Raw genomic sequence first — 25,012 nt, forward strand, 5'->3', positions numbered from 1 at the left:
TAAAGTATACAAAAGTGTTTCTTTCCCATTTAATCTGCTGTTTCCATCCCACTGAACTCTTAACTCATATAAATCATTTAAGCAGCACTTCGTTAGGAATAGGAAGGCCACTGAGAGAAGCCAGGATGCTTTCAACCAAATTTTCCATCATCTGTCGTCTTGCTTGATGAGTTGCACTTCCAATGTGAGGTGTCAGAATGACGTTCTTCAACTCCAATAAAGGATGATCTCTGAAATACAGATTAATGGAGGAAAACAAGAGTCATTTGGTTTCTTTAACTTCATATTCTGGTCTCACATCCCCACTCTGAGATGAGGAAGGCTGTGGGAGGCCTCATGGTGTACTGAGATGATACCTAGATGTACTCTAGATGATCACCGCTCATCTAACCCTGGTTTGGGTAACCCAACGTTTCTGGATGTAAAGTAACATATCCTAACTGCACCCACGCCATTAGTTCACAACTGCAGAACATGCGTGATGGATTAAATGACTGTGACCCGCAAGATAAGAAAGGGCCTTGGGGAGACATGCTAATTCAGGCATGATGGGACAAGATGAGTGCACCTTTAATGGGAATGGCATTCAGAGGGAAAAGATTTCTTAACTAGGATTAGCAGGTTAGAGGGAGCTCTCTTCCAGGAAGAAGGCAAAGAATGGGAGACAGCCTGGAAAGATCAGGTTTTCGTGAACTGGGTCAGGCAGACTCAAGCATAATGATGGATAATATTAGAACTCAGGACTGGAAAAGTGCTGTCACCTAGCCCAACAGAGCCTCTTTATTTTAATACAGACAGAGGCCAAAGTAGCCACGTGGCAGTGATTCCAACCCCCGACCCCCCGACCCTGGCCCAATAGCTACTGAGGCTCAAGGGGCATGCCCTTGGGAATCTTAAGGACCCCCAAACCTATGGAAGTTCTCTACGGGCACCTGTAATTTATGCCAATGCAGTGCAACCACCCTCACCTCCAAGACTGATTGAAGTAAGTTGTATTGTGTGGTACAGTTAGCAGGGATAGGACTATTCTGAAAAACACTTGTCTTCCCCCTATGAAGCAGGTGGGCCCTACTGCACACAATGGAAAACAGTCTAGGTACAAGGGTGTGAGACAGGGTGACACTCTGTCCCAACTGACTTGGAACCCAACACCTGCCCATAAGAATATCTTAATGTATAGGCAAGAAACATTTGTGTTGAGAAGGCATAGCAAATATCTCTGCAATTGACTTATGTAATTAAACTGCATTGTACCATGAGTGTATAGCAATATGCTGTAACACTGGCACTGTTGACAAGATTAACTACCTCATGAAAGTAAGTCAGATGATAATACTGACATTGATGATCAATGGGAAATGACCGGCCTGAGGAATTACTGGATTTTGCTAAATATCACCTAACTTTATATACTAAATAGTGCTACATGCGTTCATCATAACATACAAATAGTGGTGGATGAAGAGGTTGAGGGCAACAAGTAATCAAAAATTACAAAAAAACAATGGATTAGTTGTTTCTTTAAATCTTATCCCTGTCCCACAGTGACTCCTTCAAATGTTAGGCAGTCATACCAATACTATTGCTGAACCTGTCATATAAATACTGTACTAAATGTAGATACTCCAATAAATTATCATTTTGCTGTGAGACAGCCTAGGCCAAGGGCCTTGCAGTCCATGGGGTCTCAAAGAGTCAGACACGACTGAGTGAACTGAACTGAAAGGCCACAGGGGTGGCCCGTGTAATAAAGAATTAACTCAGCAGGCAGGCTTGGAGTTCTTGAATCCTGCACATCCCAAAGACAAGGCTGGCCTCTGAGTGGCCTCTGGGAGATAACCTATGAGCCCTTCAGCCTACTGCCTGGTAAGAGTGTCTGATACTTGGGGTCTTGGACAAAGTCAGAGAGTTGTTGCTAGTGGTTTAATTTGTGATGAATGCCCATTTTTGTTTGCCTAGAGCTCTTGGCCAGTCTGTGTCAGTTTGACCTCTGTAGGAGCTGGAGTCTAAGAAGTCAGTGTCAAGACAAGTGGGTTCTCCATGCCTACATGACTGAGCCCAGATACAAGGCTCAGTGAGCTTCCCTGGATGGAAACACTTAATGTGTGTTGTCATGCATCACTGCTGGAGGTATAAGCACTGTCCACACAACTCTGCTGGGAAGATAAGCCTGGGTCTCCTGGACTCCACTCTAGAAGTTTTCTGCCTTTGCTGATTTTAAACTTATGTCTTTTCACTGTAATAAACTGTTAACTGTGAGTATAAAAGCTTTTCTGCGTTCTGCAGGTCTTTCCAGCCAATCATTAAAGCTGAAGGTAGTCTTGGGGACCCCTGGCCCTACTGGCAAATGAAACTTCTTAAAATAATTTGTAGTAAATCCTTTTGTAAAATAAAGAATACTTATGTAGTATGACTAAATAACCCCGAATTTCCTACTTTTTTTTCACAGTGAGCAGCATCAAAATGTCTCCCTGAAAAACAAAGATGAAAACTCAAACATATCTGATAAATATCTTGGCAAAAGAGCTTTAACAAAAATGATTTCACATGGGACACTGGAAGTACATCACCTATTAGGATAAACTTAGCTTTGGGATATAACACTGGTATTTGCCCTGTGACTTGTGAGAAAAAGCTCTTTTTAGCAGGTTAGTCAACAGGGGTGATTGCATGACATCTCAGTTTTGAGTAAGTTGGCCACTGTCTAAAATATTCATGCTTCTTTATTTATATTGAAATTATTTTTTGTTCTAGATTAGTGGCTCTCTTCTAAAAAGCCTCTTGATGAAAGTGAAAGAGAAGAGTGAAAAAGTTGGCTTAAAGCTCAACATTCAAAAAACTAAGCTCATGACATCCAGTCCCACAACTTCATGGCAAACAGGTGGGGAAACAATGGAAACAGCGACAGACTTTATTTTCTTGGGCTCCAAAATCAATGCAGATGTGACTGCAGCCATGAAACTAAAAGACACTTGCTCCTTGGAAGAAAAGCTATGACTAACCTAGACAGCACATTAAAAAGCAGAGACATTACTTTGCCGATAAAGGTCTGTCTAGTCAAAGCTATCGGAGCAGGCAATGGCACCCCACTCCAGTGTTCTTGCCTGGAGAATCCCAGGGATGGGGGAGCCTGGTGAGCTGCCGTCTATGGGGTTGCACAGAGTCGGACACGACTGAAGTGACTTATCAGCAGCAGTCAAAGCTATGGTTTTTCCAGTAGTCGTGTATGGATGTGAGAGCTGGACCATAAAGAAAGCTAAGTGCCAAAGAATTGATGCTTTTGAACTATGGTGTTGGGGAAGACTCTTGAGAGTCCTTTGGACTGCAAGGAGATTAAACCAGTCCATCCTAAAGGAAAACAGTCCTGAATATTCACTGGAAGGACTGATGCTGAAGCTCAAACTCCAATACTTTGGCCACCTGATGCAAAGAACTGACATTTGAAAAGACCCTGATGCTGGGAAAGACTGAAGGTGGGAGAAGGGGACAACAGAGGATGAGAGATTTGGATGGCATCACCAACTTGATGTTTGAGTAAGCTCAAGTAGCTGGTGGTGGACAGGGAAGCTTGGCATGCTGCAGTCAATGGGGGTTGGAAAGAATCAGACATGACTGAGTGACTGAACTGAGTGGCTTGCTTACTTGGCCTTTACACTCTTAAAAATTGAGAACCCCAAAGAACATGTGTTTATGAGGATTATGTCTATCAACATTTATTGTATTAGAAATTAAAACCGAAAACAATGTAATACAGTCATACACTTCATTAACTGTCTGAGTGATGATGTCATCACATTCTGAGGAAACCCTGCTGTGTTCTTGTGAGAAAACATGAGTGGAAATGAACAACTGCTTATGCATCAGGAAAACAGTTCCGATGTGGAAACTTCTGTCTCCTTTTAGACAGAATGCTGATTATGAATTATTAAATGAAGCCAATTAGACCTTTAAAAAGAAAAATGGTTTTGACTTCACAGACCCCTTAAAATGATCTCCAGACCACATTTTGAGAAACTATTCTCAATAAATTATTGTTTTTCTCAGAAATGTCTAATTTCTAAGGCCAATCTTGATAAACTTAGATATCAAATTTGGTCAAAACATTCATCTGACAGCAATTTGCTTACTGGATGGAAATCAAAGTTAGGAATAGTTGGTTTAACAAATGACAGCATCAAGATTCAAAATAAATAAGATAATCAAGACGCCAGTCCCACTAGGCTGGATCACATGGTCAAAACATACAAGCAAATGAAAGTAAATGCAAATAAATGTAAAATTCCACACACACAAACTTAAAAAAAAATAATGAGAGAATAACAATTTTAACTAACAATTTAACAATTTAACTAACTAAATTTAACTAACTAAAATACTTAATGAGTTAAGGTGCAGTGAGGCTGTGAGGAAACATGCTGCTAACACAACCTCTGTATAACTTCGCTGCAGTGGTCAGACCACAACCTGAATACTATGTACAGTCCTCAGCAGTGTATTTTCAAAGGGCTGGAAGGCAATAATAAGGACAACGTGTCTGGAAATGACATCATTTAGGCTACAAGTAAAGGATGTGAAGATATTTAGCCTCAAAAAAAAAAAGAAAAAGACTATGGTAGAATGTGGTGGTTATCTGAAGGTTTGTAAAGAGAAGAATAACGGTTAAAGGAAGGACTATTTGGCTCAACCTGAGAAAGACTATTCTGTGCGTTCTCCATCTATGGGGTCTGGGGCCCCAGTGCCCTGAGTGCCCTGTCTGTGGAGGTGCTGAAGCAGAGGCCTGACCCACTGCAGAAATGGACAGGTCACCAGGGGCATGCTCCAAGGCCAAGACCCTATGTGATTGCAACAGGCAGCTCAACGTGGCCGCAGAAGCCAAAAGCAACAGCTGTCTGAGGCCTCGCCCACCCAGAGGGAGAGAACTGTAGATCCTGTCTGGTTTCCTTACCTGGGCAGGGGCTCTGGGTACGTCACATCCAGCGCTGCCGCCTTAATGAGCCCGGTCTGAAGGGCTTCCACCAGGGCTTCTTGATCAACTAGCAGACCTGGGTGGATGAGATCCCTCCTCTGTAGGCCCAAGTTAGGCAGTGCTCTCTGGTTACACTGAAACACATCTTGATCTCGTCAGAAGTTTGACAAAAAGCATGTGAACTTCATTCTGCCAATCTGTTCTCAGACAGAGAGCCTGCCATGTGCCAGGCAGTGCACTAAGCCCTTCACAGACGCTGTCTTACTGACTCTGCTTACCCAGCAGAAGACAATACTCATTTTATAGGTGACATACTCAGCCAAAGTCATATACTTCTAACACATCCACCCAGATCTGAGCCCAGGTCTGTCCAGCCCTGAGCCTGGGCCCTGCCACTTCACCACACCACCTCCCAACCACCAGAGGATTCCAGGAAGCAGCCCCCGGATAATAGTTTTATATACATGCTAAAAAACCAAGCAGCCACAAACATGAACCATAACTGCATTTCAAACGTGAAATAGCAGGGCCTGCTTGAACAGCAGCTGAGAAGAAGGCCCTTTCCCTCAAGCAGAGAAGTCCCCTTCCCACTGGTGGGCTGAGCTGCCCCACTGGTCAAGACAGCACCCAGCCTGCATGTGCTGCTGGTGGAGACACCTAGCTCCAGGCCCTTCCTGGGGTGTTTGGTTTTGTAGAATCTTTGTCTCCAACCTCTGACATCACCAAAAGCACATAATGCACTGGTCGTTCCTGCTTGTCGACAGGGTATGAATTTTCGAGACCTTCAAGCACACTAGCTTGGCCCTGTGGGATTTCATGGCAAGCACTGTTATCTGGGTTTAAAGATGAGAGATCCAGGTGGCTGCTGGTAGTGCCAAGTCTCACACATCCTCTGGCCCCCAACCCCAAAGGCAAGTCGCCGGCAAGTGTGATGCCAGCACCAATCCTCACACGTGCTCACGTCCCCAGCATTGAGGACCCAGTTTTCTCCTTTACAAATGCTCCAGAGAACTTAGTTACAACACAGGACCTATGGCTCCCTGTACACAGACACACAAAGCTCTACGCAAATGTCAAATAACCAAACTAAGTGAGGCTCAGAAAATTCATGCCCATAACTTTTGCTTGATAACACGTGGAAAGTCAAATTGTGATGGCCCTCCCAAGGAGATGCCCACACTGCGATATGAAATTCCCACAGAGGTTCAGCATTCTCATTCTTTATGTTACTAATTTGAGGCTCAAAATGATGTGAAGATAAAAATCAGAAATACCTCTAAATATAAAGTATAATCCCTTTAACGCACCACCCACAAGTCTAGTGGATTTTTCAAACCATTCAGGGAAAAGGTTGACTGGAAATGCTGAAAGAGTGGCCAGGGCTGGGGGTCCTTCTGCACAGCCCTCCAGCCCACATACAGCTGGAGCGGGTACCTCTGCCAATGTTGACGAGGATGGCGGTGGGCTTCATTAACCTCAGCTCCCGCTTCCCGATCAGGCCCTGGGTCTGTGGCGTCAGGCTCACAGCCAACATCACAAAGTCTGACCACTGAAGGAGGTCATCCAGCCTCTCACAGTAAATGGCCCCAACAGCTTCCTCCTCCTCCAATTTTCTATGAAGGGAACAAGGGAGAAGACCATGTTCTCTGCTTAGAAATTCATCCATTTGCCCCAGGAAGGAGTTTCTGAGAGGGCTGCAGACTCAGTATGTCCCCCATGGGGCCAGACCCCATGTGGGTTCAGAGGTGGCTAGACCCTGAGCTCAGGGCTTACCCGTGGAAACCTGTGCCTCTGGGTGCTCTGAGCCCTGTGTCTGTGGCATTTCACACCAGACTGCAAGCCTCTTGTGGACAGGAACTTCCTCTCACTCAGCCCTGAGCCCCCAGAGGCTGGCACAGCCGATGGTGTCAGACATGCTTTCAGTGACATGAGACAGTGCTGGATATAGGCAAACACGTCAGAAACTCCAGAAAAAAACAACAAAATGGGAGAGGGTCGGGAGTGCCATGTGTTCAACAGAGAGCAAGGACCCAAGGTTCTGGTGCAGGCAGCTTATGTGCTGTTTGGGGTTCAATCCTAGCTCCTGCTTGGCCCACCCCAGGCAGCTGATTACTCAACAAAAATGCCAAGTTCCAGAAGGTCTCAGCATCCTTGGTAGCCACTCCTGCCCTACAAATAAGCAATACAAAGCTGTATGGATTCTTTCTACACATCTTGGCCAGGGGACTGCCTGGAGGAAAGGAACAGCCAGCATGCCCAGCCACTATGAAGGCCCTGCTCGTATCACATGCCTGTCCCGAAGAGCCCTGGTCTCTGCATCAGCCCTTACCGCACTGGGAGCTGTGACAGCTACTGAAGCCTCACCACTGTCCACTGTGTCCACATCGACTGAAGAGGGCGGTCCTAATGGAAGGTCTCCCAGGTCACCCTGCCTCTGTGAGTAGAAAGCTATTCCAGGGAACAGAAGCCACTGAAAGGCTCTGAACAGCGCCCTTCTCCGGCTGGTCTGCAAATGGGCTGACGTTCAAGAACAGAGCGCAGCCCCTTGGGGGGAGTGGAATGCCGGTGAGAAAAGCCAGGGCGTAGGCAGGAGGCATCAGTGAAGTGAGAGCAAACAGGCAGGTCTGAGACAGAATCAAAAGACCGGGCGCTGGGCCAGATGCTGCTCGTGGAGTATGAGGAGGATGGTTTCAGACCGAGCACTGCTGGGGGAAGCCCTGTGCCCTTGGGTTATGTGTATTAAAGTGTGGGCAGCATCTCCCATGGTCAGAAAGAATTAGTTTACAAATGAAAAAAGCACATAACTGTAGGTGAGCCAAAATCTCTTTCCTCTGGTGAAATTTCTTCCATGAAGAGAAGCTTACCTGCCACATTTTTAGGGAATCATAAAAATGCTACAATCCATTCTTTGATCATCAACCCTGATTTTTGGAGACAGAATAAGGGAATCTAATAAAAAGTGAAGAAATAATATATTGAAGCCATACTGAAGTCAGTGATGATGTAAGTTCTGCTCAGTTAATTTCAAGTCCATTTTCTGAATTTTACCTGCGTTTCCTATTGTGATAGACAATCTTCATTTCAAATGCTCTGGCCCTTTGAGCAATCTTATAGCCAATGCTGCCCATGCCAATAATTCCCAGAGTGGCCCCAGTCACCTGTTGACCCATATAGTCTGTAGGAAAGTTCTCTGTATGTGGTGAAACAGCCAACTGATGACCTGAAATAAACAAGGTGCAGAGTGGGCAGTGTGGACAGCACCACACACAGAATCCCCACAACCCTCACGGGACCTCCTGACTGAAAGATGAGGTTGAAGGAAGCCCGAGGTGGACCCTGGGTGCTCAGGCATGTCTATACAACAGCAAAATGTTTCTGCAGGAAGAAGGATGGATCGGACAGCAGTTTCCTCATCACAAACCTGAGCCTCCTGGCCTAATGCTTTAAACGAGCAACTTCTTTCACATTAAGGGAGGACTTGTGGTTAAAATTTGTTGGTTCTGGTGTTTGTGTCTGTACGTTTGTGACTACATGTATGTGTATGTGACGGCATATGTGTTTATATATGGCTTATGTGCATATGCAAGTGTGTATGTATGTGTGAGTGTGCACGTGTGAACCAGCAATCAGAAGAGAACCAGCCTGGGTCTTGCCTCCTCTCCTCAAGCCGCTTCACCCCAGAGCTTCACCAGGATGACGGCCAAGTGCTGAATGCTGCGCTGTCCTTCCCAGAACACTCCCAGTGATGTCCAGTGTGTGGAGAGGTGGCGTCTCACCTACTCATGTGTGGGCCTTCACCCCAGGGTAGCAGGCTGACTGGCCAATGGACCACCCCAGGGCATTTCCCTAGTGGTGCTGAAATTACCTCACATGTACAGGTACCCCCATGGCACAGTGAGTAGAAGGTGGTGGAGGAAAAGACAGTGTTCAGACAGACCATGTGGACTGCATGTGTGCAGGTGCTGAGCCCGGCCCTGACTAGGCTGTAGCAACCAAGACTGGCTCCCGCCCCAGGGCCACAAAGTCCTGGACACAGTGTGAAGAGACCAGGGCTTTATCAGGTGTGATATTAAACATCTGTCATCTAATCTGGAAAACCAACATCTCCTGGCTGTTTACCTTCCACGACTCTCCGAGCTGCAGCAAGCAGCAAGGCCATCCCCAGGTCTGCTGTGGGGCTGGAGACAGCATGTGGTGTGTTGGCCACCTTCACACCAAAGCTGGCCACGAGCCCCAGGTCCAGGTGGTCCAGCCCTGCCCCTGCGCTGGCCACGATCTTCAAGGAGGGCAGGCTGTGCAGGAGCTCCTGGCTGACAGCCGGCCTTCCACACCAGATGTACACAGCTTGGATCTGGGGACCCAGCTGTGCTTTATTTTCCAAAAAGTCTTGCATGGTAATGAGATTAAAGTGTCTCTTCAGGTCTTCAGCATGATCTTCACATATACCATGTGGTCCTTCAAGATCAGACACCAGAACTCCAGGTAGGTCCTGATCACCCATGGCCTGCAGAAAGACAGATATAATTTCTGCTGTCAGAGCAGAGAGTTTTCAAGAGAACAACCTCTATGCTCTTCTACTACTCTTTAGATTTTCTGAACCATAAGACTGGAATTATTTCCTGGATGAATTCCTGTAAAGTCTGAACCAGAACAGACCAGGACTCTGAAGGTACCAACACCTCATCAGACCCACGTTCCTCCTATTGGACATGGGTCTTTATTTCTGCCCTTTGGCCGTAGCAGCTGCAGTAACTGATTTTTTTTTACTGTGAAAGTAAAAGATATTTGTTATTGTCTGTCAAACGAATTAAATAATTTTTTATGTTCCTTGTTCCTAATTTAAAATAAGATTTTTTTTGAAACATTTTATAGCTTTCTTCCAAAAAGAAAACCAGCTGCTTTCAAGAGTTGAGGCTAATGAGTGCATTTTATCTTCGGGTCACAAACTTGGCTAAAAATGTTTAAAATGTGTTCAAAGTTCAGAGCATAGTTGGCTAAAAAAACAACTTCTTGGGGGCCTTCTCCGTTAGATATGGCTATGAAATGCTAAACCAAATAAGTAGGTTCCAACTTGGACTTAATTATTTCTTTTTTCCCTTCATAAAATAATTGCCTAGAAACAACTGTTTCTCACTGCTGTTCTACAAATGTCTCTGTCAACTCCAATGATAGAATTTCTTTCTCCAACTGAAGGAGTCTTAAAATATACAAGTCAAGCTGTGTCTAAGAAATGTGTAAGAGTTTCATTTTAACCTGTGGTTCATTGCAGTATGCCAGTAGCATGTCTGTGTAGTTTTGCCTTCTTCTTTTCCATTATGTATTTCAGAACAAAATAAAAAGCAAAATAAATAAACAGCGAAAGAGTTAAAAAAAAACAAAAAACAAAAAAAACTTGTGTTACTTCTTGGACTTTGAGTAAAAGATTAAAAGAGCTTCATTCAGGATAAGACTTTAGTTTTACAGAGAGCAGGCTCAATTCCTGCCTGCTTCAAGTTGGTTATGGAGCAATGACACACATCCATCATGCCATTACTGTCAGTGGGTGTACATAGTGAAAATCCAAGACCATCCACGTGACTTGTAGCCTCTCCAAAGGTGAAGAGGAGATGAGAGTCGAAGTGGGGGGAGATGGCAGTAGTGGGGGGTGGAAGCGTTGGGCAGATTCAGGAGCTCACCCCGTCCCTGGGCTCTGTCCCTTGCTCCATAACTCTTTTCACCAGCACCAGCCTCTAACCATCTCCACTCACAGTCAGGCATCTAGCCAAGGAGCATGAGACAGGAAGTGGGATCCCCATTAACTGCTTTCCTAGAAGGGAGCATGGATCCTACCTGCTGCTGACCCTGGTGCTCAGAGGGGCGGGCAGGATTGAGAGAGAGAACATTGGCTCCAGCACCGCTCTGCGGCTGATCGAAGGGCTCCCAGGCTTCCTGGGTTCTTGGTGAAACTGACATGATATCAGCAGGTGTGTTTTACAGCTGCGCCCTGAGATCACATCTCATTCTCCTCCGCTAATTTCTGCACACAGGGAGGTAAGTGGACTTGCCTCTAGCAGGCATCCTTGGATGCCCAGTATTGACACGATGGTTGGTTAGGACATTCTGACAATAAAGGAACTCACCACAAAGAAGGTGTATTGTTAGGCACCCACATTTTATCCAAGTCAAAAGATAAACCCATGGGTGAAATTTGGAAAAATAAAAAATTTTACAGCTTTAAGAGAATGATAGTTCAGACATGTATATTTTCTAACTGCTATGTGCATGCTCCTTGCACTGTTTAATTTGAACTGCTAACATGGATTTAAAATTAGTTTTCTCCTTGCAAAATGATTGCTCAATTAAAAAATAAAAGACTTTGTATTAACTTTGCTGAAATTGCCTTCCACAGACCCAAGGCTTTAAACTCAGGATTTTCTTCTTTTAAAGCCTCTTTAAAATTGAGATCCAGAAAGAAAAATAAAGTAGAATGAACTTCCAACCTCTTCTTTCAAGGAAAAGTAAGATGGACACGTGCATGGCACTCATGAGGGAGGTGCAGAGAAAGGCATGTAGATCCCTGGCCAGTCACCGTGGCTGCCCAGCTGAACTCTGAGCCCAGAGCAGGGCGGGGCAGGGAGCACCAGGTGACCCAGGTGAGAGGACTTCAGGTCACAGAAGGGGCAAGGGTGGGGCCAGGAAGGGGGAGGGGAGTAAGAGAGAGCTTTATAACTTAAAACCAACCAAAAATGAAAATAAAAACCAACTGCAACCAAAAAAATATTTTTAGTTTTGGGAACAGAGAGAAAGAAACAAAGATGGGGTGCGGGCAGGAAGGAGGACAAAAAGCGGACCACAGGTGCTGGTTCAGGCCACTCGCCTAACTGTGATTCTCTCTAAAACTTGCTCTCCTCCAACGCAGAGTGAGGGGAACACACAGCCTTGCTCCTGGTATTCTGCAAACATTATCTGGCCCAGATAATGAAAGAGAGCATTCAGAGCCTGCAGGACCGAGGGCAAGCCTTCAGTGAAGGGGGTTACTAATGTTCAACTCTGAAGAACAATTTAGACATCTAGCTAAATGTCTAGAAACAAACTTACACCAAAAAGAGAGACTGAATTCATATAGCACAGTAAAATTTTTAAAAATTTTCTTAAAACTCTATTTCCTCACGAAGCTTCCTTGCAGTATTTGAAAGACGAGTCCAATACCCTCCCATCATCCTCACATCTCCAACATGCCAAGACTTGCTTCAAACTGGCACCCACTGACTTGTCTTCTCTCCCTGCCACTCTATCCTCTGATCATCTCTCTGCTGCTGCTGCTAAGTCACTTCAGTCGTGTCCGACTCTTAGCGACCCCATGGACTGCAGCCTACCAGGCTCCACCGTCCATGGGATTTTCCAGGCAAGAGTACTGGAGTGGGGTGCCATTGCCTTCTCCGGATCCTCTCTCTAGTTCCTTTCAAAGTCTATCCTCATCTTGAAGGAGGAAACAGACAGAGCTGGACTCCATCTTACGCCACACTGCAAACATTAGGCTACACACATGGTCACCCTCCCAATGGACTCTGAACTTTGTGCCCGGTGTCTATAGAAATGGAATACCAATGGAAAACCAGATCCCCTCAGATAAAAGAGCCTCAGGACTTGTACTTGGACTCTCTGTTGCATAAAAGAATATGCTAATTATCTCTGTAACAGAACAAAGTCGTAAATTCCATTATGTTTATCGGGATATGACCACAGGCCTATTGATAAATGTCCACTGTTTAACTACCTAGACTTATGACACAAGAATCATGGGTTAACTTTGATCATCTCTCTCTTTTACCTTGTCCAGACTACTTTCAAGGAATGTGGGGAGGTGGGTTTGATCAAATACACTTAGGGTATATAAGGTTTTCACAAAAACTGGTCAGGGTCGTTGGTTAAGAGGAGACTCTGCCTTGGGCCTGCCAGTGTAATAAACTGCACACCACTATCTGCATTGTCCTTCTGAGTTTGTTTCCCGGAACGCGTGGCTACCACAATCTCACCTATGGAGCAGCTCTCTGCCTTTTCCATGGGGATGAAATCACAATTGTTTGTTCTCTGTCCTCTACAGAGCCCTGATTCTGCTCCAAAGAGGCTCAGAAAAACAGACTGGGGAAAAAAAAAAAAAAAGATCTCTGTAACGAAGAGTAGGGGATGCCATGTTTAGCCCCTCTGCTTTTTAAAATCATCCTTATGCTGATATTCTAGATTTGCTGCAAATCATCTATTCATGCATGATTAGATAAAGGGACCTGAAGATTAGGATATACCAAAAGGCATATCCTTGAGTGTGTGTTTGCCATTTCATTTCACTTAATGAAAACTGCACTGTTTACACCCTTGGTGTGAGGTTTCTCCAGTCACCAGGTTATCAACAAATCGAATGCAACTTAAAACCAACACTGTCACAATGTGTCTCAGCAAAAAACGGTTGCTTCCCTCCTAAGAAATGGTTTGTCAGGGCTTGCTAAATATCAGAGAAAAGAAAGGCAAGATTAAAAAATTAAAATTTGACTAATGTAGGGAATAAACTGTAAAATCTGATGTGGGTACCTGAATCTTATTCATTTAAAGCTTAATCTGCCAACTGCCTAGAGTTTAGAAAAAAAGTACATACCTGTCCAAAATGACCTTGAGAATCTCTGAAGCCACCTTAAGTCTTCTCTGGAACAAGGGAGGTAAAAATAACAACACTGGAGTTTCCTTATTAAATTCTTCAGGATTGTGCCCTGGGGGCCCAGAAGGGTCTTAGGAGACTAATGCTGCCCACCTGCCCCATGTGAAGTCCAAGGTCAGTCATGTCTATGCGGCAGAGCTCGATCCAGTCTCCCCCAACATCGCAACATTCTAAGGGTACATTTACCTTTTAAAAAGACTCCAGATTTAAGGGACGCTCCAGCCAACCCAACCTCCCAGGCAAAACCTGGTCAGTGAAGACTCAGGTCAAAGAGCGCAAAGCCCCGCCCCTCCCCTCCGGAGCCAGCCCCAGCCTTGCCCCGCCCCGCCCCCGTCCCGGCGCCCCGCCCCACCCCACCCCAAAGCCCACAACCAGCTCCTCTGCGAGCCCTGCCCCATCCAACTAGGCCGAGCCCGCACTTCCAGCATTAGGTCCAGAGGCCGAGAACTCTGGGAGAAGCCGCCTGAACGGCAAATGGCGCCTAGATGGACGGCTTTGGTGGAGCCTCCTGCAGGAGCAGAGTCTAGATGATAGAGTGTGGGGCCTGTCCGGTGCGGGAGGTTGCAGGCCAGTCTCAGCGTGAGAAGTGTGAAAATCAACACGCAGAAACCTCACTTAAGATAGACTTGGGAAGCCAGAAGGGATAGTGCTGGGCACCAGTCTCCCTTGATTGGAGACCCAGCAGGAAGAAGGGCACAACCTCACTGCCTACAAGGAAGGAAACCGTCCTCCCAGTCTGGAAGCAACCCAGCTAATAGGAAGCCTCTACTTCCAAATCCAGGTTCCCTCCAATGGACTCTTTATTACAAGCCATGCCCAGCTCCCCCTTTGTTGTTCAGTCGCTCAGTCGTGTCTGACTCTGCGGCCTCACGGACTGCAGCATGTCAGGCTGCACCGTCCTTCACCATCTCCCAGGGTTTGCTCAAACTCATGTCCATTGAGTCGGTGATGCCATCCAACCATCTTGACCTCTGTCCTCCCCTGCTCCTCCAGCCTTCAATCTTTCCCAGCAAAAGAGTCTTTTCCAATGAACCTGCTCTTCTCATCAGGTGGTCAAAGTATAGGAGCTTCAGCATCAGCCCTTCCAATGAATATTCAGGGTTGATTTCCTTTAGAATTGATTTCCTTTAGAATTTGATCTCCTTGCAGTCCAAGGGACTCTCAAGAGTCTTCTCCAACACCACAGTTCAAAAGCATCAATTCTTCAGCACTCAACCTTCTTTATGGTCTTAACTCTCACATCAGTACACGACTACTGGAAAAACCGTATCTTTGACTATAGGGACCTTTGTCAACAAAGTAATGTCTCTGCTTTTTAATAACGCTGCCTAGGTTTGTCATAGCTTTTCTTCCAAGGAGCAAGTCTTTTAATTTCATGGCTGCAGTTGCTGTCCGCAGTGATTTTGGAGCTCAAGGAAATAATGTCTGTCATAGTTGCCATTGTTTCCCCATCTATTTGCCATGAAGTGACGGGACTGAATGCCATGATCTTAGTTTCTTGAATGTTCTGAGTATTAAGCCAGCTTCTTCATTCCTCTTTCACCTTCATCTCTCCCTTCTCCTCTATAAAAGAGATTCTTCTCTTTTGTTCTCTGGACTTGTCTTTTGCCATTGATTGCCTGTTTTAAATCGCAGATTTTGCTATTCCTGAATAAACCCATTTTGCAAGGCAATGCTTTCTCAAGAGCCTTTTTATGACCTAGAGATAGAATAGTAAAACACTACGTCCTCTTTCAGTCTCCACTCTATTCTACTCTACTAAAACTCTACTCTCCTCTTTCAGTTTCAGGCAGTTCTAAGAAGTTTCCTACCTTAGCTGTTATTTATTCTTGCTATTAGTCTAGTGTACATTTATCTTCAACTTGGGGCCTCTGCTGAAATTTGAAAGTCTCACTTTAACATTGTCTTACACTTGATTTAAAACATTTCTTCTTTTAAAAATGCAAATCCTTCTAGAACAGTAATAAGGCTCTTCAATAATTTTTTATTAGTAACAATTAGTTCTGTCAAACTGCCTTCTTTTCAACTCAAGACAGTTGCTCCACAGGAATGAGGGCTCTGTTTGGCCATGTGTATCCTTTCCCAATTAGGAGACATAGGAACATCTTTTCCCACTAAACATCTGTCTTGCCCTTTCTTGAGAATTCCAGACTGCGTTTTTTAATGCTTATGTTTAGTCATTTTTAAAATGAAGAATTCAGTTTCTAAAGATAAAATATAACTCAAGATGTCTGATTAACTCAGAGATGATTTAGCCTATTTATTTCCATCTTCTTAATGATTAGATACTTTTAGAGGAAATGAAAGGAGAAATGGAGAGCTTTGGTCAAATAATCGATTTTTCTTGGCTGGACTAGTGACTTATCAACTCATTCCATGAGGCCCCTGAGAGGGTAACAGGCAGGAAGGCCAGGGGTCTCCAAACGGAGAAAATAGCCTGCAAGTGTCAGACATTTTTCTCTCTCTTAAGCAGCAGGAGGAAGCAAACTAGTGATTATTTTTTCCTTCTCTATTCAAATTTAAAAAGAGGTTTCTCTTAAAATACTGTGTTGCCATAATGACACCTGGTTTCACCTGAAGCTAACCAATGCCTTTTCCTTATGGAAATGTTTGTCTTAAGCTATGCTAATGTACTATGCATTTACCCCAAACTCTGTCTTCAAGTCGGTTCAGCCTCTTGGCTCAGAACCTACTTGACAAACTAGTATGTTATACTCAGATATTGTTCCCCTAATCTATGTAAACAAAACTATTTGTATGGTGATCGGCCCTTCTTCAAGATTCAAGTTAATCATTCTATGGCCCAGGATGAACCAGTTGGTGCCAAGATTATCCCAAAATGCATGTTATGGGTGAGGGGCCTGGTGCCATTCTGAGTTTTAAGACATTCCTTTCTTTCATTAACAGACTGCTAGTGACTATATAACATCCAGCTGAAGACTAGCAGAGGGGTACTCTTTCTGCCCCCTTCTGATGCCTATGTCAGAAGCTTTGTCTATCTCCTTTATACTTTAATAAAACTTTATTACACAAAAGCTCTGAGTGATCAAGCCTCGTCTCTGGCCCCGGATTGAATTCTTCTCCTCCAGGGGCCAAGAATCCCGGCGTCTTTGCGTGATTCAACAACAACCTTTCATCTTGGGGGCTCATCCGGGATCCTTCAGGACAAGGTAAGGATGCTTGGAGCTTTAGTTCTTTGTTCTCTTAGCGAACACCTGCTCTGCTTTACTAACGCTACCATGTGCTTGTGAGAATGAATGACATGCCCTGCGTGAAGCAAGTGAGGAGCCCTGCTCTGCGGTTCCATGGTGATCTCATACGGCTTATGGCAGAAACCTGTCGGGGGTTTATACCAACCTGCCAATCCCAAGAGGCACCCAATGTCTCCTTCGGGAACCGACCAGAAATGGGCAAAGCGTGTGAACCGAACTCTCCTTTCTCGGTCAATCTTTTTGGTCTCTTTGACCATTTCATAACTCCTTGGGAATTAGAAGTACTAACCTAATCTATCGGATCATAGACTTTCAAGGGACTTGTGATCTATACCGTTACTGTGTACTGTGGCTTAGGTCCCAAACTTGGATTGGTAATCAAGAAAGTGCCTAGCCTCACTAAGAATTGGAAGTTCAGAAACTAGATGGATCTCTAGCTCCAAAAACATCTCAGAGGTTAAAGGTTACTCAGATTGGGACTACAATGGGTTTTTTTCCTTTGGTAACACTGGCTCTTAGTGGACCAGAGGAGGCTCTTATACTGGTGTGGTGATGCTTGGAAAGAACATCTCAGCTTTATGTTCATATCGGTCTTATTGTGGTCAGGAATATACTCAGGGTTGTGCATAGGCACTCAGGTGATGACTGTTTCCCCCAGCAGTCTTAGCCTGGGAGGCATTCCGGAAGGTTACTCTGATTCACCCCGGGTAACATCAGAGGCAAGCAAGGTTAATGGTGAAGAGCTGGACGTCAGGTAGAGATGCTATCAGGTCTACCCCTGGTACATCCTCACCCCATCTCGGTGGTAGAACCAGGAGGGACGAGGACGGCGCCTGCGTCAGTAAGGGACAGACTAAGTCCAACCAGGAAGGAAAAGCTTTTGGTGTAAAGTCTGTCTACACCCCCATCTAGAGCAGGGAGGGACGCCTCTGGTAGAAAAATGGTGCTGATCGCTTTTTTTCTCTCTTACAGATGGGAGCTAACAATTCCGGCCCCACTCCTTTGAACTGTATCCTGAAAAACTGGGATAGATTTGATCCCCAAGGCTTAAAGAAGACACACCTGGTCTTCCAATGTGATACAGCATGGCCACGGTATCCATTGGAGGACGACGAATGGTGGCCAGTTGGAGGGTCTCTTAAGTATAATACTGTTTTACAATTAGACTGGTTCTGTAAAGAACAAGAAAAAGTGATCTTAAAAGATTTCTCACTCAGTCGGCTCCAGATATCCGGCGTAAGCTATTAAAATGGGCGTATGGACCAAATCAGTCTTTAGATACTCTGTTACAACTGGCTCAGACAGTCTATCATGGTAGGGAATATGAGGAAAAGAAAGAAAGGCAAAAAAAGACAAAGGAAAAGGTGGAAGCCTTTGCAATGGCTAAGAAAAACTTTCTTAAACAGCCTGAGAAAGATGCCCAGAGGGACCTAGGTGAAAAGGGATGGGCTTGCTATTACTGTGGAAAGGAGAGGCACCTCAAGCGGGATTGCCCTCAGGCATCTAAGCTGCCCCCGGCTCCATGTCCGGTCTGCAAAGGACCACACTGGAAGAGAGACTGCCCCCAGAGGCGTAGGTCTCCGGAGTCGGACTCTCAAGACCATCAGGACTGAAGGTGCCCTGGGATCCCCACACAAGCTCCTGTCCTAATTACACCTGAGGAACCCCAGGTATTACTAATTGTGGGGGTCCAATCCGTCGATTTCCTTTTAGATATTGGGGCAACTTACTGTGTGCTTACTGAAGCCCCTGGCCCACTTTCTTCCCGATCCGCTTCCGTAATGGGATTGTCTGGGTAAGCCAAAAGGTATTATTTCAGTTATTCTTTATCTTGCAACTGGGATTCTGTGCTATTTTCACACGAGTTTCTGATCGTGCCAGAATCTCCCTCACCCTTCTGGGGAGGGATATACTGAGCAAGGTCTATGTCTCTGTTTTCATGAATATGGAGCCCTCCGTTTCTCTCCCTTTAGCTGAACAAAATATAAATCCTAGAATATGGGCTGATGGAAAATCTGTGGGTCAAGCACAAAATGCTATTCCTGTAGTTGTCAAACTCAAAGACCCTCACTTATTTCCACAAAAGAAGCAGTATCCACTGAAACCTGAGGTTAAGGAAGGGTTAAAATCCATCATCAAAAATTTAAAGGAGCAGGGACTACTAATTCCCTGTAACAGTCCTTGCAACACTCCTATTTAGGGTATAAAGAAATCAAATGGTAAATGGAGACTAGTTCAAGATTTACGTATAATAAACGAGGCTGTAGTTCCTTTACACCCTGTGGTGCCTAATCCTTATACTCTATTGTCTGAAATTCCTGAAGGAGCCAAATATTTCTCAGTAATTGATTTGAAAGATGCCTTCTATTCAGTGCCTTTGGTGAAAGAAAGTCAATTTCTATTTGCCTTTGAAGACCCTACGCATCCAGCTTCTCAGTTAATCTGGACAGTTTTGCCCCAGGGATTTCGTGACTGTCCTCACTTATTTGGACAAAGTTTGTCACGGGATCTACAAAACTTTAATAGCTCTAAAGCGGTGGTGTTAAAATATGTAGATGATATTTTGCTCTGTGCTGAGACAGAGGAAGCTTGTTTGGGAGCCTCAGAAGATTTCTTAAACTTTCTGGCAGGCTGTGGTTACAAGGCATCAAGAGAAAAGGCTCAGCTGTGTCAACAATCGGTTTGATACCCCGGCCTAACCTTATCAGAAGGGACTAGGGCCATAGGCCCTGAGAGAATTAAACCTATACTAAATCACCCCCTACCTATGACTTTAAGACAATTGAGAGGATTTTGGGGAATCACAGGTTACTGTTGCATTTGGATTCCGGGTTATGGAGAACTTGCCTGGTCTTTATATAAACTTATAGCTGAAACTCAACAGGCCCAAACTGACAAATTGGTCTGGTCTCCAGAAACTCAAAAGGCTTTTAAGGTTCTTCAGACTGCTTTCCTGCAAGCTCCAGCTCTGAGCTTGCCCACAGGGTCAGAATTTAATTTGTCACTGAAAGAAAAGGTATGGCCTTGGGAGTTTTGACACAAACCCGAGGGCCTCACCAGCAACCTATTGCTTATCTAAGCAGAGAATTAGATGTAATTTCACGTGGGTGGCCCCACTGCCTAAGAGTAATTGTGGCAGCAGCTTTATTAACACCTGAAGCTTTAAAAATAATTAATGGACGAAAACTTACTGTACTGACTTCTCATGATGTGAGTGGAATCTTAAATTCTAAGGTTAATATTTGGATGACAGACAGTAGGCTTCCTAAATATCAGTCATTGTTGTTAGAAAGACCTGTAACTAAGCTCAGAGTTTGTGGAAATTTAAATCCTGCCACCTTCCTTCCTGAAAAGGAAAATGAAACACCTGATCACAATTGTTCCCAATTCCTAACTATGCAGCTCGGGAGGATCTAATGGATACCCCATTAGAAAATCCTGACATGGAAATATTTACAGATGGCAGTTCTTTTGTTCGGGATGGAAAGCGTAAAGCAGGTTACGCCATGGTGACTGCTGAACAGGTTTTGGAAGAAAAATCTCTCCCTCAGGGAACCAGTGCTCAGTTAGCAGAGCTTGTGGCTCTCACCCGAGCTCTAGAGTTAAGCAAAGGGCAGCGGGTAAAATCTACACAGATTCTAAGTATGCTTATTTGACTTTACATGTTCATGCTGCAATATGGAAAGAAAGACAGTTTAAAACAGCAACAGGAAAACCTATTAAGCATTTCAGAGAGATCAAGAGACTTTTAACTGCTATATATTGTCCTAAAGAAGTAGCTGTTATGCATTGAAAAGGGCACAACAGGGATGGGAGTAAAGTAGCCAAAGGTAATCAGTTGGCTGACGGTCAAGCCAGAAAAGCGACACTTTACGAAACCCCTTCACTGCAGACACCTTTGATCTGGACAGGTCCTGTAGAACAGAAAAAACCACAACATACTGAGGAAGAATTAGAAAGATAAGAAAAAAGAGGAACAAAGATTACTGATAAAGGATGGTTACAGTCCGAGGATGGACGATTAATAATTCCTGAAAATGCTCAGTAGAAAATTCTTAAGGATTTACATCAGAGTTTTCATTTGGGTGCAGAGAGTACTTACCAAATGGCTTCTCGTTTGTTTGAAGGTAAAAATGTAATAAAAACTTAAAAAAATATTATGAAAAGGTGTGAGGTTTGTCAGAAAAATAACCCAAAGACTGAAAAGCTAGCAAAATCTGGATTACAACGAAGTGGGAAGTATCCTGGAGAGGACTGGGAAATTGATTTTACTCATATGCCAAAAGCCAATGGATATTCTTGCTTACAAGTTTGGGTAGATACTTTTACTGGATGGATTGAGGCTTTTCCCTGTCATAGTGAACAGGATAAGGAGGTTATAAAGATTTTAATCCATGAAGTTATCCCCAGGTTTGGGCTGCCACAGAGCCTTCAGAGTGACAATGGCTCCACCTTTAAAGCTGCTGTAACTCAGGGGGTATCTAAAACTCTAGGAATAGAATATCACTTACACTGTTCCTGGAGACCCCAATCCTCAGGAAAGGTTGAAAAAGGTAATGACATTATCAAAAGACATTTGCGAAAATTAACTCAAGAGACGCAGGACAATTGGATTACCCATAGCTTTAATGAGGGCTTGAACTGCCCCAAAAAAGGAGGGACCGTCTCCTTTTAAATGCATTTATGGAAGGCCTTTACACACAGACATTCTTATAGACCCCAAAGCCTTGGAATTAACTAGTTATGTACCTCAGCTCTCAGCTTTTCAACAGGCATTAACAGAACTCTGGGAGACGACTCCTGACCCAGCCTCTGAGTCAAGCAAGCCTCTATTTGAGCCAGGAACCGAGGTCCTCATAAAAACATTGGGATCTGAGGGCCCATCCCTCGAGCCCCTCAGGGAAGGCCCTTACCAGGTTATTCTTTCTTTTCCCACAGTTGTCAAAGTGCCAGGAATTGATTCGTGGGTACATCACACTCGAGTTAAGAGGTGGCACCCTGACCAAAACTAAGTGACTTCATTTTATGTCTTTACTTTCTATGCTCTGACTTTGTACTTTTCAGATAGGCCTGAAAATCTATGTGAGCCTACTTCTGCTGACTCCAAAAATCCTGAGTGTGCTGTTTGATCCTCAAGACAATGCCTTCCTGTCCTGGGTTCACTCCTATGCTGCATTCCACAATCGGTCTAACTGCTGGGTCTGTGGAACACTCCCCTCTTCATTAGTGGAAGGCTTCCCATGGTGGACATCTCCACTTCAAGGAAAAGACTTTCTCCAAGTCTGTGAATAATTCTGTGAATACCTTCGACAACAATCACATGTGATGCCTTTTCATCTGATGACACCTACCAACCCTAAAATGGACTGGTGCAACAGGTTGCACTTTATGGACATAATGTGACTTTTAATTTTGATTTCAACTTGTTTTAATGACTATGTTGCCTTACATCTGTAACTGTGTAACTAGATTTGTTTCTAGCCGCATAAAAGCTTTTAAGTTACAAATGGTTGCTCAAACTCCTGCTACTGCTGCACCTTCCTCCAACTACTATTTGGGGCCCCTGGATCAGATATCCTCAATATGAGAATTAGGAGAATATGTTGCCTCACCAATTTAGGGACAACGCTCCTTGTCAGCTCGGAAGCAGTTATGAACAAGAACAACGCCCCTTTTCCCTAGGCAACATAATTCTCCTAAAAGAAAAGGGGGGAATGAGAGGGTAACAGGCAGGAAGGCCAGGGGTCTCCAAATGGAGAAAATAGCCTGCAAGTGTCAGACATTTTTCTCTCTCTTAAGCAGCAGGAGGAAACAAACTAGCGATTATTTTTTCCTTCTCTATTCAAATTTAAAAAGAGGTTTCTCTTAAAATACTGTGTTGCCATAATGACACCTGGTTTCACCTGAAGTTAACCAATGCCTTTTCCTTATGGAAATGTTTGTCTTAAGCTATGCTAATGTACTATGCATTTACCCCAAACTCTGTCTTCAAGTCGGTTCAGCCTCTTGGCTCAGAACCTACTTGACAAACTAGTATGTTATACTCAGATATTGTTCCCCTAATCTATGTAAACAAAACTATTTGTATGGTGATCGGCCCTTCTTCAAGATTCAAGTTAATCATTCTATGGCCCAGGATGAACCAGTTGGTGCCAAGATTATCCCAAAATGCATGTTATGGGTGAGGGGCCTGGTGCCATTCTGAGTTTTAAGACATTCCTTTCTTTCATTAACAGACTGCTAGTGACTATATAACATCCAGCTGAAGACTAGCAGAGGGGTACTCTTTCTGCCCCCTTCTGATGCCTATGTCAGAAGCTTTGTCTATCTCCTTTATACTTTAATAAAACTTTATTACACAAAAGCTCTGAGTGATCAAGCCTCGTCTCTGGCCCCGGATTGAATTCTTCTCCTCCAGGGGCCAAGAATCCCAGCGTCTTTGTGTGATTAAGCAACAACCTTTCACCCCTATACCAAAATCAGACAAAGATACTGCAAGAAAACTACAGACCAATATCCTTTGTGAGTTATAGACACAAAACCTTCAATAAAATACTAGCAAACCAAATTCAGCAACATATTTTGAAAAACTACTGAGACCAAATAGGACTTAGCTTCCCTGGTGGCTCAGAAGATAAAAGAATCTGCCTGCAATGCAGGAGACCTATGTTCAATCCCTGGGTCAGAAAGATCCCCTGGAGAAGGAAATGGCAACCCAGTCCACTATTCTTGCCTGGGAAATCCCACAGACAGAGGAGCCTGGAGGGCTACAGTATATGGGTCGCAAAGTGTTGGACACGACTGAGTTGTTCAGTTGCCCAGTCATGTCTGACTCTTCATGACCCCATGGACTGCAGATGCCAGGCCTCCCTGTCCCTCACCATCTCCCAGAGTTTGCCCAAGTTGATGTTCACTGCACTGGTGATGCCATCCAGCAATCTCATTCTCTGACACCCTCTTCTTCTGCCCTCAATCTTTCCCAGCATCAGGGACTTTTCCAATAGTTTCCTGTTCATATCAGGTGACCAAAATACTGGAGCATCAGCTGCAGCATCAGTCCTTCCAGTGAATATTCAGGGTTTGTCTCCCTTAAGATTGCCTGGTTTGATCTCCATGCTGTCCAAGGGACTTTCAGGAATCTTCTCAAGCACCATAGTTCAAAAGCATCAATTCTTTGGTGTTCTGCTTTCTTTACAGTCCAGGTCTCACAGGTCTTCTCACATGGGAAGACCATAGCCTTGACTATATGGACCTTTGCCAGCAGAGTAGTGTCTCTGCTCTTCAACACATTGTCTAGCTTTCTCATTGCTTTCCTGCCAAGAAGCAATTGTCTTCTGATTTCATGGCTTCAGTCACCATCCACAGTGACTTTGGAGCCCCAGAAGAGGAAATCTGTCACTACTTCCACCTTTTCCCCCCTCTATTTGCCATGGAGTAATGGGGCCAGATGCCATGATCTTAGTTTTTTTAACTAAGCCAGCTTTTTTAGTCTAGCTTAGTTTAGCTTTTTTCAGTTTAGTTTTTTCAGTCTGAAGTCGGCTCTTTCACTCTCCTTCTTCACCCTAATCAAGAAGCTCTTTAGTTCCTCTTTGCTTTCTGCCATTAGAGTGGCATCATCTGCATATCTGAGGTTGTTGATGTTTCTCCTGCTTATCTTGATTCCAGCTTGTAACTCATCCAGCCCAGGCATTTCTCATGATGTGCTCAGCATATAGGTTAAACAATCCTATAGACAGAGAAGCCTGGCGGGCTACAGTACATGGGGTTGCAAAGAGTCAGACATGACTGAGAGACTAATACTAGTACTTAAATAAGATTTATTCTAGGAATGCAAGGTTGGTTTCAGTTCAGTTGCTCAGTCACATGTGACTCTTTGCGAACCCAAAGACTGCAGCACACCTCCCAGGCCTCCCTGTCCATCACCAACTCCTGGAGCTTGCTCAAACTCATGTCCGTTGAGTCAGTGATGCCATCCAATCTTCTCATCCTCTATCATCCCCTTCTCCTCCAGCCTTCAATCTTTCCCAGAGTTAGGGTCTTTTCCAATGAGTCCGTTATTCATATCAGGTGGCCAAAGTATTGGAGTTTCACCTTCAGCATCAGTCCTTCCAATGAATACTCAGGACTGATTTCCTTTAGGATGGA

General features: G+C 44.5%; 1 protein-coding gene and 1 long non-coding RNA gene across 5 annotated transcripts in view; one reads left to right on the top strand and one right to left on the bottom strand.

Moving 5' to 3' along the window:
- The window catches only part of LOC133237430 (probable 2-ketogluconate reductase), a 31,679-nt gene continuing 6,667 nt past the window's right edge, over positions 1-25,012 (bottom strand). Inside the window, exons 1-7 of one of the 4 annotated variants that reach the window (XM_061399471.1) lie at positions 13,842-13,960; positions 13,596-13,642; positions 9,086-9,470; positions 8,015-8,186; positions 6,401-6,579; positions 4,946-5,042; positions 1-230 (exon numbers count right to left, since the gene is read on the bottom strand). In XM_061399471.1, the coding sequence (XP_061255455.1) occupies positions 74-230; positions 4,946-5,042; positions 6,401-6,579; positions 8,015-8,186; positions 9,086-9,467 (987 nt within the window). In that variant the 5' untranslated portion in view covers positions 9,468-9,470; positions 13,596-13,642; positions 13,842-13,960 and the 3' untranslated portion in view covers positions 1-73. Of the gene's footprint in view, positions 231-4,945; positions 5,043-6,400; positions 6,580-8,014; positions 8,187-9,085; positions 9,471-13,595; positions 13,961-25,012 lie in introns of those variants that run through there. The other 3 variants (XM_061399470.1, XM_061399469.1, XM_061399468.1) reach the window with 3 other exon arrangements.
- On the top strand, positions 224-3,766 carry LOC133237436 (uncharacterized). The gene is made up of 2 exons (XR_009733182.1): positions 224-2,648; positions 2,755-3,766. It is a non-coding gene; the product is annotated as an uncharacterized LOC133237436 (long non-coding RNA).

This window comes from Bos javanicus, chromosome 24 (genome assembly GCF_032452875.1).
Source record: "Bos javanicus breed banteng chromosome 24, ARS-OSU_banteng_1.0, whole genome shotgun sequence".
In the NCBI taxonomy this organism is placed as follows: Eukaryota; Metazoa; Chordata; class Mammalia; order Artiodactyla; family Bovidae; genus Bos; species Bos javanicus.